Raw genomic sequence first — 12,359 nt, forward strand, 5'->3', positions numbered from 1 at the left:
ATTTGTGTGCATTCAATACAGTATTTAACTTTCATTCTTACTCATTAAAATGAGCATGATGACTGACGAAATAAATTGATATGAAGTAGTTTAAATAAACCACTGTTGTCATACAGTTAACAGGCCTGCATTGTAGCACATTAATTAAATATCAAGTGTGATTTTCCGTGTACATGTAACCAACAGCATAAAATAGCAGAATATCAAAACCTTTTCAGTAGGATAGCCTACCGCTGTTCCAGAAATCACAAATAAGAAGGTATCCCTTCCATATCTGTTCATTTTAGTACATTCTAACGTAAGGGGCAAAGATTCTGCAACAGAACAAGATGGATCACTTTTGACAAGCTCAGGTGTCATCCCAGACGCTGGCTGTGCTGGTCCTAAAATGTTAACTGCATCCATCTTGCTCCGCTATAGAATCTTTGGTAAGCAGGCAGAACGAGACCCCTGTCATAATCGTCATGGGGAGATTCCTTCCAAACCTGTTCCAAACGGACCTATCACGTCTTTGAACTGACGTCATGGGGTGGGATCCAGCCGGTTGCAGGCGTTTCAAACTAGATGCGGAGAATTGCGCAAAGTGACTGTTCGCGTCTTCATCCCGCGAGTTTTGAGTGACGTGACATGGTCGCATTTTTGTGACATGAGCCGTGTTCAAGTTCAACTCCAAATGACCTTTTGCAGCAACGAGAGCTGCCGGTGGCAGCAGGGGCGGGGATGCAAACGCTGCTATGAAGTTGTACACTCTCTACTTCCCGTAGTGTAGACTTGGCTAGACTTGACCATGTGACGAATCACGAGGCACGGACCCGCACGGACTCTTGTGGATATGGGGAGGCATCTAAACACCTGCACACACGTCAGGGATGTAAAAGCCAATTAGGGCAAAGACCTGACGTCATGAAGGCAGGGTCTAGGCTCCGCTGCTCTCCGCAGTACCTCCAGACCGGCTGCTCTTTTGCGGAGCAGCCGCCTGGCCACGCCTTGCTCCCGCGATAAGTTGAGGCCATGTGATACCGACTGCCGAGTCGAAAACACGCCCATCTAGACCATCGTGGACAGATTTTTAACCACGTGCATCTTGTGCTGCGCAGTTTTTGTGCTGCGCAGCCAACTTGAACGCGCCTATTATCACAACTTTTCTTCAAGTCGAACAACACGTCTAACCAGCATGCACTGCATATGACTCAAATTACGTTTCGACTGCATGCGTTTGCAGCCGACTTGACATGTCGAGTGCACCTATTATCGTAAGTCTTTTCAGTCGTGGCTCATGCAAATAGTGACGTGAACATTAAAAACCAATAGTGACCTCGGTCGACGAACACGAAAACGGAAGGGGCAAAATAGGCGACAGCTGTAGCCTGTATGATTATTTGTTATTTAATTTCTTATAATTTATTAGTCGGCTATTCTACGTGACAGAACAACTCTATATCTGTTAGTGATGTCACACTATCAAACAATGCTGCAGAAACGCGAAAAAGTTACTTTGATATGAGTAGCCTATCATGTGAGTTCCTGTTGATGATGACGTATACACTAATCCAGCGAAACACGGAAGTAACACAAAACCGCCATTACTGCGTGCCTGGCTGCTAAGAAATTAGCCCGTTGGTTCCATAGGCGGCTGTTGCAGAGGTTAGCTGTTATTAATACACGTCTTAATACTTTATGGTGTTAATAAATTACCTTCACTGGTAAGTTTTGGTACAGTCTGACATCATTGATCCAATGTTCCCTTTCACCTGACATTTTCATTCATGAGCGGGACCCCTTGTTAGACATTCTCTGACATGATGCTTTCATTGAAAAGCACAGGCAAGTGTCACTCGTCATACTCGCAGGCACGCAGGAATGGCGATATTCAAGATGGCAGCGCCCATAAAGTTCGCGCTGGATTAGTGTATAGCCTAGTGCACGATGGAAATAATTTGAAGGAATCTAGCAGCAGTCTTGTAAATAGTGACCACAGTCTTTGCAAAATCCTAATCTGAGACTGGCCTGTGACTAGTCTGTGACTAAAAACTCAATGAATTGTCTTTAGATGTGAGAGGGTCTGAGACTGTAGTCTTTCAAAAATCTTTTCCAAATCTTTGCAAAGTCTGGCAATGTAAGGTAGGCTTAACTTGCTTCGTAGGACACCCCACTGGTCACCCTACGTTAGAACGTTACCTCAACCAAGAGCATTCTAGCGGTGAGCGCAGCGCATGCCGCCTGTAATGTGATGGGGCCTTGAGGGGGTAGTTGAACATATGCTGGACAAATGTTAGCACCAAAACATGAATGTTCGTCACTGTTTGCCCAACTTGAATGCACCTGTTATTGCGAGTGCAAGCTATTGAAAGTATGGTTTCATAGCATGCTGGGTGCAATGTAGGGGGCCTAACTCGTTTCTAATTTCCCAATGTTGAGGATGAATTTAGCTCGTAGTAGCTAACACTACATCTCCCATATAAAAGGGTGGAACTTCATAGCAATTATCTCACCTAGTTGTTGGAAATAGGCCCTACATATTAGTGATAGAGGTGTTCGTTTAGTTGATGTTGTTGACATGCTCTATAAATAAGGATTATTATTATTATTATTATTATTATTATTATTATTATGAGATTGCAGAATTTAGATATCGTCAGCCACGGGCAGCTGACTACACTCGTGACACTTAGTAAACTGGAAAGAGCAAAACACATAATGGTAACGTAGGCCTATATTTCTTCAAAGATAGCTACGACCTTTTCGAGGCCCACTTGCAGCATGCATCCAATCGGTCATCTTCCCCCTAAAACAGGTAAGTGCAGCACGTTCCATTTCATCCGTTAAGCCTGCCTTTACACAGACAGACGTTGACACGATTTGGGAAAGATTGTAGTCTTTTGAGTAAAGCTTGAATGAGGGGCTTTAGTTAAAAGACTACAATCTTTCGAGAATCTCTCCCAAATCTGATCAAATACTGCGTTCATGCAGCTCGGAACCTCGGAGGACCTGCCTTTAAAAAGTCCCGACCTCCGAAAAAATTGTGTTCATGAGATCAGTTCGGAAAATAAATACAGGAAACGCATAAATACATTATTACAACTGCTTAGTATGGTTGAGCAAGAAGGAAATTGTTTTGGGCGAGTGTTTCTATCTGTGTTGTTCATTTAGTGACAAATTACCTTGCCTATTCGTAAGGACAGTGAAATTCACCTCTTGTGTTGTTGCAAGGGAGGCCGTCGTGGTTGGAGAATATGATAGTGACGTCAAGTCGGACACCTCGGGGCACAAAACTTCCGCACGAGTCTCCGAGCAAAAAATCCAACCCGACCTAGCGTTCATGTCATTTTTCCGCTATCGGAGGTCAGAAATTTCCGAAGGTCCGAGGTGCATGAACGCAGTAAAAGTCTGTCAGTGTCATGGGTTTCATAGCGCAGCGCAGCGCTGCCGCTTGCGCGTACAATGTGAACCCCTATCTTATTGAACACGCGCCATGGTAGAAATTCTGCCGCGCGGGACTGACGTACCGGAAGAGTTTTTTTCAAACAGAGATGAGCTAAACTTTTACTGTATGGTTTAAGCTGTGATGAAATAGAGGGATCTCCTGGTCTTGATTTGGTGTCACTCAGCTGGTTAAGCTCGGTAAGGTTGGACGATTGGCACATTTTCTATTACAACACGGCTGGCGACATGTTTTCATTGACGTCTTTATTTCAGTTGTCCCTGGGCCTGCAACAACAACAGGGGGATATAACGTTAGCTAGCTAAGCTAAGGTAAATCAGTTTTCTGTAATGAGCTCTATAGCATGAATTAAGCAACACTATTACTGATTAAAATGCATTGTGATAATAACTTTACGGGAGAAAGAAACTTTCTTCGAGAAGTTAAGTTTACGTCCTGTCTGTAGATTATACTGCTATCTGTTTAGATGGCTAACTTTAGCCATGCTTTGATGTCTAACTGTAAACATGACTGGGCAGGTGGTGGTTGCAGCCGTACGTTTAGAAAACCAAAGTGCAGTTCGACAGACCAGACTTTTGGGCACGTCAAACTCGTGCAACCTCCACCAAGACAGACTGAAAGTGCACAATTATCCCAGTTGAAGTGCTGCTTGTCGGCGTTTTGTTGAGGCAGCGTGCAACTCAAGAAGTCATAGCTGATCTCGAGTTTTGACAGACCTTTACGCATCGACAGACCTTTGTAGCTTGCCAACAGGCAGAATAAAGTTAATGTTTATGGCCAATATTTACGTATAGCACAATGTAAGGGAGGGCTTCAACTGCTGTTGTACTTGTAATCTTTCACACAAGCTTACGTCCCAGACCACTTGGAGGTGTTTTGGTTGAACTATCAGTTTGGTTGGACTATCAGTTGACTTCGAAACGGGCTCTTTGGTCAACGTCAAAACAAATCTAGATACCTTAGACATCTGCCCGTTATAGCTACCAAACTGAACACATATGTGATGGCTATAAAAATGGTGCTATCGCTATACAAATGAACATGATAAAATACACTATATTGCCAAAAGTATTTGGTCACCTGCCTTGACCTGCATATCAACTTAAGTGACATCCCATTCTTAATTCATAGGGTTTAATATGACATTGACATTGGTCCAGCCTTACAGCTATAGGGAACCTATTACAGCTTCAACTCTTCTGAGAAGGCTTTCCACAAGGTTTAGGAGTGTGTTTATGGGAACTTCTGAGCATTCTTCCTGAAGTGCATTTGTGAGGTCACACATGATGTTGTATCCCGTGAGGGAAATTCGTTCTCGTTTAACCCAATTTAACCGAATTAGTTAACACACACAGCACACAGTGAACACACAGTGAGGTGAATCACACACTAGAATTAGGACATTGGCTCTCAGTCTCTGCTCTAATTCATCCCAAAGGTGTTCTATTGGGTTGAGGTCAGGTCCGTCAGGACTTTGTGCAGGCCAGTCAAGTGCATCCCCACCAAACAGGAATGGGCCATCTCCGAGCTTGGTTTGGCCCCTTAGTTCCAGTGAAAGAAACTTTGAATGCTTCAGTATTAACAGTATTAACAGTATTCAGTATTAACGGATAGAGAGTCCAGAATGAATTTAATCGAGTCAGTACCTTCCGGAAATGCCGCTGCGGCAGCTGCGCAACGCTTCAACAACACTTTACTAACATTTCCGGAAAGGTACTGACTCGATTAAATTCATTCTGGACTCTCTATCCGACCACATAAAGACGTGGGGATACTTCGGTTTGGCTTTAGGGACCCTCTACTCACTACCACGTAAGTGTAGTGTTGTTTGGAACAGTAGAAGAGGTATAAAAATAGCGTTTTGTAGTGGCGAAAGGACCTGCCCCGGTCACTTCCAGGCTAACGAGTTTTGGCTAAAAACGGTGAACTCGAACTTTCTCAAAATACATCCGAATGACATGATTTTGGTGTCAACTCAACGTATGTACTCCCAATAGTCCGAAAAATTGATCTAAAGTGCATTTCACTCCGGATTATCCCTTTAACGCCTGGTTACCTCCCAAAAATGCTGTATGTTTGTGTGAAAGAATTGATTTCATCTGTGTGTGTGAGGGTGGGGGAGGGGGTTATGAATTGATGTTATAATGTTATTCCTCCAGTCTTACTAACTACAATGCTATGCTATCTGAACAGTTCTTATTTTCTGAAGATACAGCAAGGTCGGCATATGACCTTGTCTTCTGGCTGGGCATGGCACGGCCAATGGGGGACAGTCACCGCAGGTTCCTTCAAACGATGATGAGTAATGGCATTATTGATGGCTCCCAGGCCAAAGCCTTACATAAACACTGCTGTGAAGTTGCTGGTGGTAAATAAGACCCCCCCTCTCTCTAAGCGAAAAATGGTGTACTTTAGTCTGCTATACTATCCATTCATTATCTTCTCTTTGCCTTACTCATGCAGCCAACTATAGTCAGGACAAATTGGATGAGTTCATAGATGTCATTAACATGCACCTGCAGCCCATGTTCATGCATGTCAGAAAGGGAATGTCAGAGGAAGATGGTCTTCAGTATTATGCTTTGGTAGGTAAAATGGTGGCGGATGTGTGAATTTCCCCTTGGGGATCAATAAAGCATCTATCTATCCATCTATCTATCCATCTGTTGTGTTTGGTAGGTTGTACAGTACGTGTGCGTGTTTGACCACTGATCTTCTCAGATCTGTTGACATTTTCATACAGGTAAATTTAGCGGAGACAGATGTGACCCGCATGTCATCTGATTATGCTGACAATGAGCTGGAGCTGTTTAGGAAAATAGTAAGTTATGTTTTTATTTAGTTCATGACCACATAGTTTATTGATTGCATTTCTGACTGTTGCACTTGCACCCATCTGTGGTAACCCACCTGTAATTATGAACTGTCATCCTGTTTTCTCAGATGGATTTGGTTGCGGAGTCGGAGAATGGCACGGCCTCGTCTACCGACATTCTGAACTCGGGTGATGCTCTCCTGTCAAAAAAGCTAAAGAAAAAAGAGACAGAACAAGTTTTGAATAAGTTTGTCCAAAATAAGTGGTTGACTGAGGTACGTTTCCCTGAAAGGCATTTGTACCTATTTTTAGTGTTCTAAAAAGCATACCTTACATGAATGCAATAAAGTGCTATAAACTGACTTCAGCTGTGCCTTGTCTTGGCAGAAACACGGAGAGTATTCACTGAGCACTCGATGCATTATGGAGATGGAGCAGTACATGCGTACCCTATACCAGGATCTCATCAAAGACTGTCATGTTTGCCATAACATTGCCTTCCAGGTAAACCACACAGTGCTTGAATCAAAATGGTGTTTAATGCATAAGGTATTACCAGATGTTTGGTTACAGCCACAGTATTCCCATTTGCAAAATAGGATCCTGTTTTCCAGTTGTATTCAGACAGGAACAGTCAACCAAGAAATAACCAAGAATCACACTTGTTAACTGTTTTCTTATTTGTCAAACTGTAGTGGTTAAACTGCAGTAGTGCCTTGGTAAACCCAGACAGACCTGTCAGCAAATTTAAATTTGTCTGCCACGTCTTTAGACCATTGAAACTCAAAAACTCAGGAACCAATCACAACCGCTTATCCAGCATAGGGCGGGCTTTATACGATCATAGACAGAAGAGTAGAGTTAGCAACACTATGTTGCCTGTTGCCTATGGCATCAGAGTTATGTGAAATGGATGTGTATTTTCTTTGGAATTGAGTAAACGGCATGTGAGACCTTTGTTCACAAAAAGATGCGTTTGCCGAAAGAGTTTAATGTACCAGTTTAAATTTGTCATTGCTGGTTACGGCCCTTTGAAATCAGAAGTGAAACAAGGGCCCCAAGACCCATTCTAAACCTCAATTTGATAAGCAGTCTGGTGTTAGCCAGGTTAGTAGTGGAGTGGAATGCAATGAGAGACCATAAAGTACTTATACTACTAGACTATATATACTTTAGTACTATATACTTAGTACTTTTTTGATCCTGTGAGGGAAATTTGGTCTTTGCATTTAGCCCAATTTGTGAATTAGTGAACACACACAGCACACAGTGATTACAGTGAGGTGAAGTACAGACTAACCCAGAGCAGTGAGCTGCCTGCCCAACCAGCAGCGCTCGGGGAATAACACTGATGTAGCTGAAGTAGTTTTGTATTATTTAAACTGATTGACTGAACTGATTATAGTTGTACTGATGGACTGAACTGCTCTTATCTGATGAATTCTCTCTCTCTGTCCTGCGGTGGTCAGTGCCAGATGTGTGAGAATCCAGACTGCGGCATCAGGATGCACTTGCCTTGCGTGGCCCGCTATTTTAAAGGACGCAGCGACCCTCACTGCCCAGCCTGCAACGAGTTCTGGCCCCACGAGATCCCAGGTGAAAGAAACAGATACAGACACACACAAGTACTGGTGCACTTCAATGTGCATGGTTGCGTTTGTGTTCATAGAGTCTATAGTAATTTACACTGTATTATTTGTTCACCTGCTTTGACTCACATATGATCTTCAGTCACATCCCATTCTTAAACCAGAGGGTTTAATATGATGTTGGTCTACCCTTTGCACCAATAACAGCTTCAACTGCTCTGGGAAGGCTTTCCACAAGGTTTAGGAATGTGTTTATGGAATTTTTTGAGGTCAGAACAATCAAGTTCCTCCACACCAAACTCTGTCTTCTATATCTTGATGGACCTTGCTTTGTGCACTGGTGCACAGTCATGTTGGAACAGGAGGGGCCGTCCCCGTGCTGGACTTGGTCCTTTAGTTCCAGTTAAAGGATCTCTGAATGCTGCAGCATTAACCAATACATTTTGGACAATTCCATGCTCCCAACTTTGTGGGATCTAGGGATGTAACGGTATGAAAATTGAACCCCACGGTTATAGTGACCAAAATTATCACGGTTTTCGGTATTATCGCGGTATTTAAAAAAATGTGTGTTCAATGTGTTAAGAAAGCACTGATAGGCCTGCACAAGCTGAAATAGTTTTAAAAAGTGTGACCGTGTTTATTACATTACAAAAATATAGGCAAAACCTTACTGCCTTAAGCAGGATACAGATCATTCACAGCAGGGCAATCCAAGTTTTGTTGTATAGTAGCCTACAGGCCTATGTCAAAAGCAGGCTCGGATGAAGTCACACCGTGGTTATCAACTGTGATAGAAATGATATTTGAAATGAACACTGTATCGTTATTGTTATCGTCAACAGTTTTATCATGGTTTACTGTTACACCGGTAATCGTTACTTCCCTAGTGGGCACAGTTCTGGGATTGTCCCTTCCTGTTCCAACATGACTGTGCACCAGTAACGAAAGAACAATAGAACACCTTTGGGATGAATTAGAGCAGAGACTGAGGGCCAGTCTCATCCAACATCAGTGAGTCAAATGCGCTTCTAAAGAATGGTCAAAAACTTCCATAAAAACACTCCTAATAAACCTTGTGGAAAGCCTTCCCAGAAGAGTTGAAGCTGTTATAGCTGCAAAGGGTGGACCGACATCATATTAAACCATATGGATTAAGAATGGGATGTGACTGAAGTTTATATGTGAGTCAAGGGAGGTGAGCAAACACTTATGGCAACATAGTGTATTAGAGCAATACTCCATAGTAATAATAGAGAATTACATGAATACAGTATGCAGTTTGAGGATTGGCTTTGAGAAATGCTGCATTTTACAGCAACAATAATAATTCCAGTGTGTGTATTCTAGAATTGTGTAGGCCATTGGAGGTTTGTGGGCTTCCTCTTCTCAGTGTTGTGCCATGTGCCACGCCCAGTCACCTGATAGCCATGTAAAAGAGTATTGAGTAGCGTAGAGTAAAGAGTAGCCATATAAAGAAGTATTGAGTAGCGTAGAGTAAAGAGTAGCCATATAAAAGAGTATTGCTTACATTGGACAGCATGTTGCATTGATAACTTAACACATCCCATACTGGTTGTCTGACTCTGCTGCTGGCGCTGTCCTCCTGGTGTCTAGAAATCCACAGGCCTCCAGCCTCTCAAAGTCAGCCCCCTTCTGCCAAGGAGAACACTGCGCCCAGTTCTACACCCTCCACGTCCCGGGCCCGCAGGTCCAGCAGACGGCCATAGCCTCATCCGTCACAACACCACACATCGCCACTGCACCACTGTGGCCCTGAATGTTGGGTTCGTGTTTTTTTGACCGGGAGAACGGCATAAAAGTTGGCAGCCATAATGGCCAACATGGACTCGTGATCGGGTTAAATGGCCTCAAACAATGAATGTTGTGATGTTCCACTGTTGAATTTGGAGGTTTTGTGTTTGACAATTTGACTGTTTTTATACCATTCCGATGCTTACCAATCTAATGGAGACCAGTTCATGTCTTCAATTATTGTTTTGATACAAGGCAGTTCATGTTTTAAGTAGTTCTAAAATAAATAAAGGTAATTTTGAATGTACTCTGGTGTGTACACGGATATGAATCAATTTGGAAAAAATGTGCTCAAGGCTGATTTACATAATTTCTCTCCAGATGTTTGCATACATTCAAAACTGAGCTCGAGTTTCAGAACACATTTCTCCTAGAAGGCCTGTTTCCCCTCTTGGGCAAGTTCTGCGGTCGATTTTTGCATTCTGCTTGGCCATGTGATGTCTGCATATAATGAGGATTTGTTTTTCTTTGGACTGAAAATAGTGAACACCACTCAAACCGGTTTAGAAATAAAATCGGCTTGTCCTTTCCTTGTCATGCAAGCCAATTTGTCTTCTCAAGTTACCAGGATGTACTAGGGAAATTCCCCAGCATTACATTCATCAACAGCCTCACATTAAGGTGCAGACAGGCCAATGTTTGCCATACGCATGTACTGACATGTTTTAAGATGGTAATTTGTAGTTTATTTTTTCAGCGATATATAATCTATATAAAATATATATTGACAAAATATTTAACCTATATGAAGTATAAATGTACCAAATATTTCAAACCGCTGAATATAGTGTTCACAGCTGGAGAGACTGTAGGTCTGATGCATGAGGAGCTCTGGTGGTCTAAGTACGGAACGTTGGGAATGGTGTGTCCCTTCCGTATAGCTGGATGATGGCACTTCTCCATGGTAATCTGAGCTCTGCGAGTAGCATCTTGTACCCATATCAACTGAACAAACCAGACGCACAAAGAAAACATCCTTGAGGGTATTAGATCCACCCACTCGCATATTTTATGCAATACTTAAATGTAGTCGAAGTTCCGCATGCTCAATAATGCATACCAAAAATTCCAGTGGCTATTACATAGTTCTTGCATTGTCACGACACCAGTTTTATGTAGCAGATGTGGAGTGGTTATGACCAGTTGAATGGACAAGGGAGGGTGTATGGTGTACACGTGTGCACGCACACACACACACACACACACACACAGAAGGATGGGGCAACTGAAGCTCTATTTACTGGACACAGAATGGGGCAGTTTAGAACGTGTACATGCACAGTGGTCTCTCACCCATTTCCCCTTAAAGCATCCACTTTGCAACTCTGCTATCATTACGTAATTGTACGTTTTACATATGGCAATAAATAGATATGAGTGATAAGAATATGTTATACAATATAATAAGAGGTTCGTATATAGTACAGGCAGGCCTTCTAGATTTACACTATGCCTTTATCATAGGCATAACATATACTGTAGGTCATATGTAGAATCAGTTATAGAAATAGAGTATATTGTCAAAAGTATTTGCTCACCTGCCTTGACTCACATATGAACTTCAGTCACATCTCATTCTTAATCCATAGGGTTTAGTATGACAATATGACACCCTTTGCAGCTATAACAGCTTCAACTCTTCTGGGAAGGCTCCACAAGGTTTAGGTGTGTTTATGGGAATTTTTAAAAGCGCATTTGTGAGGTCACACTCTGATGTTGGACGAGGAGACTGTCTCTCAGTCTCCACTCTAATTCATCCCAAAGGTGTTCTGATGGGTTGAGGTCAGGAGTCTCCAAGTCAGTCAAGTTCATCCACACCAAACTCCGTCATCCATGTCTTGATGGACCTTGCTTAGTGCACTGGTGCACAGTCATGTTGGAACAGGAAGGGACCATCCCAAAACTGTTCCCATAAAGTTGGGAGCATGGAATTGTCCAAAATCTCTTGGCTAATACTGAAGCATTCAGAATTCCTTTCATTGGAACTATGGGACCAAGCCCAACTCAAGGGTGGCCCCTGCTTCTTCCAACATGACTATGCACCAGTGCACAAAGTACAATGTGATGGGTTTTCCCAGATCATATCATTATGCAGATAATGGCATATGATATACAATATGTAAATAGGTGACTGAACCCACTTTATTTTAAAAATAACCGTTGGACATTTCATACCTGGACACACATAATGGAATGAAGTAGAATGTGCACACTTCATTTAAATTAGCGAAGTGTGATGGCTGATAGACCAACCGGAACGTGTTTTATGATGTACCTAGCAGATATGGTAACGCTGGCAGATCTGAAAACCACACAGCATTCCCTTTGTAGTTGAGGAATGCTGTGAACACTGGTTACTTACCAACATCGTGCAGCACTAAAGAATGTGATAATAATAGAGCACTTTCTATATATCAATAGTAATGTGCATAGACTTGATGAAATTCACCTGAAAGATTAAAGGAAATTATAGACAAAATGTAAAAAATTTAAAAAACATATACTCTCGTGAATATATTACAGCCACATGTAATGTTTTCAAACGACCTTGTGTTGATTCGTGTGCTAAAATGATAAGGTGGTGGGTCATCTACTCTGTAGTTTCACTACAAAGCAGTAATTATATCCATATTTTAGAAAATCTGTTTCAACAGAGTGGACATTCCCTTTCAAAGGCAGTTAGACCAAATTGTAGCAC

The 12,359-nt window shown here is 42.3% G+C and overlaps 1 protein-coding gene across 4 annotated transcripts; it reads left to right on the forward strand.

The window, feature by feature from the left end:
- Positions 1 to 3,471: 3,471 nt before the first annotated feature.
- nsmce1 (NSE1 homolog, SMC5-SMC6 complex component) lies at positions 3,472 to 9,908 on the forward strand. 4 transcript variants are annotated; one of them, XM_062532993.1, is made up of 9 exons: positions 3,478 to 3,621; positions 3,697 to 3,753; positions 5,636 to 5,810; positions 5,906 to 6,027; positions 6,186 to 6,263; positions 6,386 to 6,532; positions 6,645 to 6,761; positions 7,727 to 7,853; positions 9,464 to 9,908. In XM_062532993.1, exons 3-9 carry the CDS (start codon positions 5,693 to 5,695, stop codon positions 9,574 to 9,576), a joined length of 822 nt encoding a protein of 273 aa, XP_062388977.1. In that variant the 5' UTR covers positions 3,478 to 3,621; positions 3,697 to 3,753; positions 5,636 to 5,692; the 3' UTR covers positions 9,577 to 9,908. The 4 variants fall into 4 exon arrangements, with proteins under 4 accessions (XP_062388978.1, XP_062388977.1, XP_062388979.1 ...); XM_062532995.1 differs by having other exon boundaries at positions 5,652 to 5,810; XM_062532994.1 differs by lacking the exon at positions 3,697 to 3,753 and having other exon boundaries at positions 3,472 to 3,621.
- The last annotated feature ends 2,451 nt before the right edge of the window (positions 9,909 to 12,359 follow it).

The sequence above is a fragment of the Sardina pilchardus genome, chromosome 3 (genome assembly GCF_963854185.1).
Source record: "Sardina pilchardus chromosome 3, fSarPil1.1, whole genome shotgun sequence".
Lineage (NCBI taxonomy): Eukaryota > Metazoa > Chordata > Actinopteri > Clupeiformes > Clupeidae > Sardina > Sardina pilchardus.

Bases quoted from the DNA above. Each gene is read 5' to 3' on its own strand.
- nsmce1 (XM_062532994.1), top strand. From the start codon at position 5,693: ATGGCACGGCCAATGGGGGACAGTCACCGCAGGTTCCTTCAAACGATG. The intron at 5,811-5,905 runs GTAAATAAGACC...TTACTCATGCAG, and splicing joins CTGCTGTGAAGTTGCTGGTG to CCAACTATAGTCAGGACAAA. The intron at 6,028-6,185 runs GTAGGTAAAATG...ATTTTCATACAG, and splicing joins GTCTTCAGTATTATGCTTTG to GTAAATTTAGCGGAGACAGA.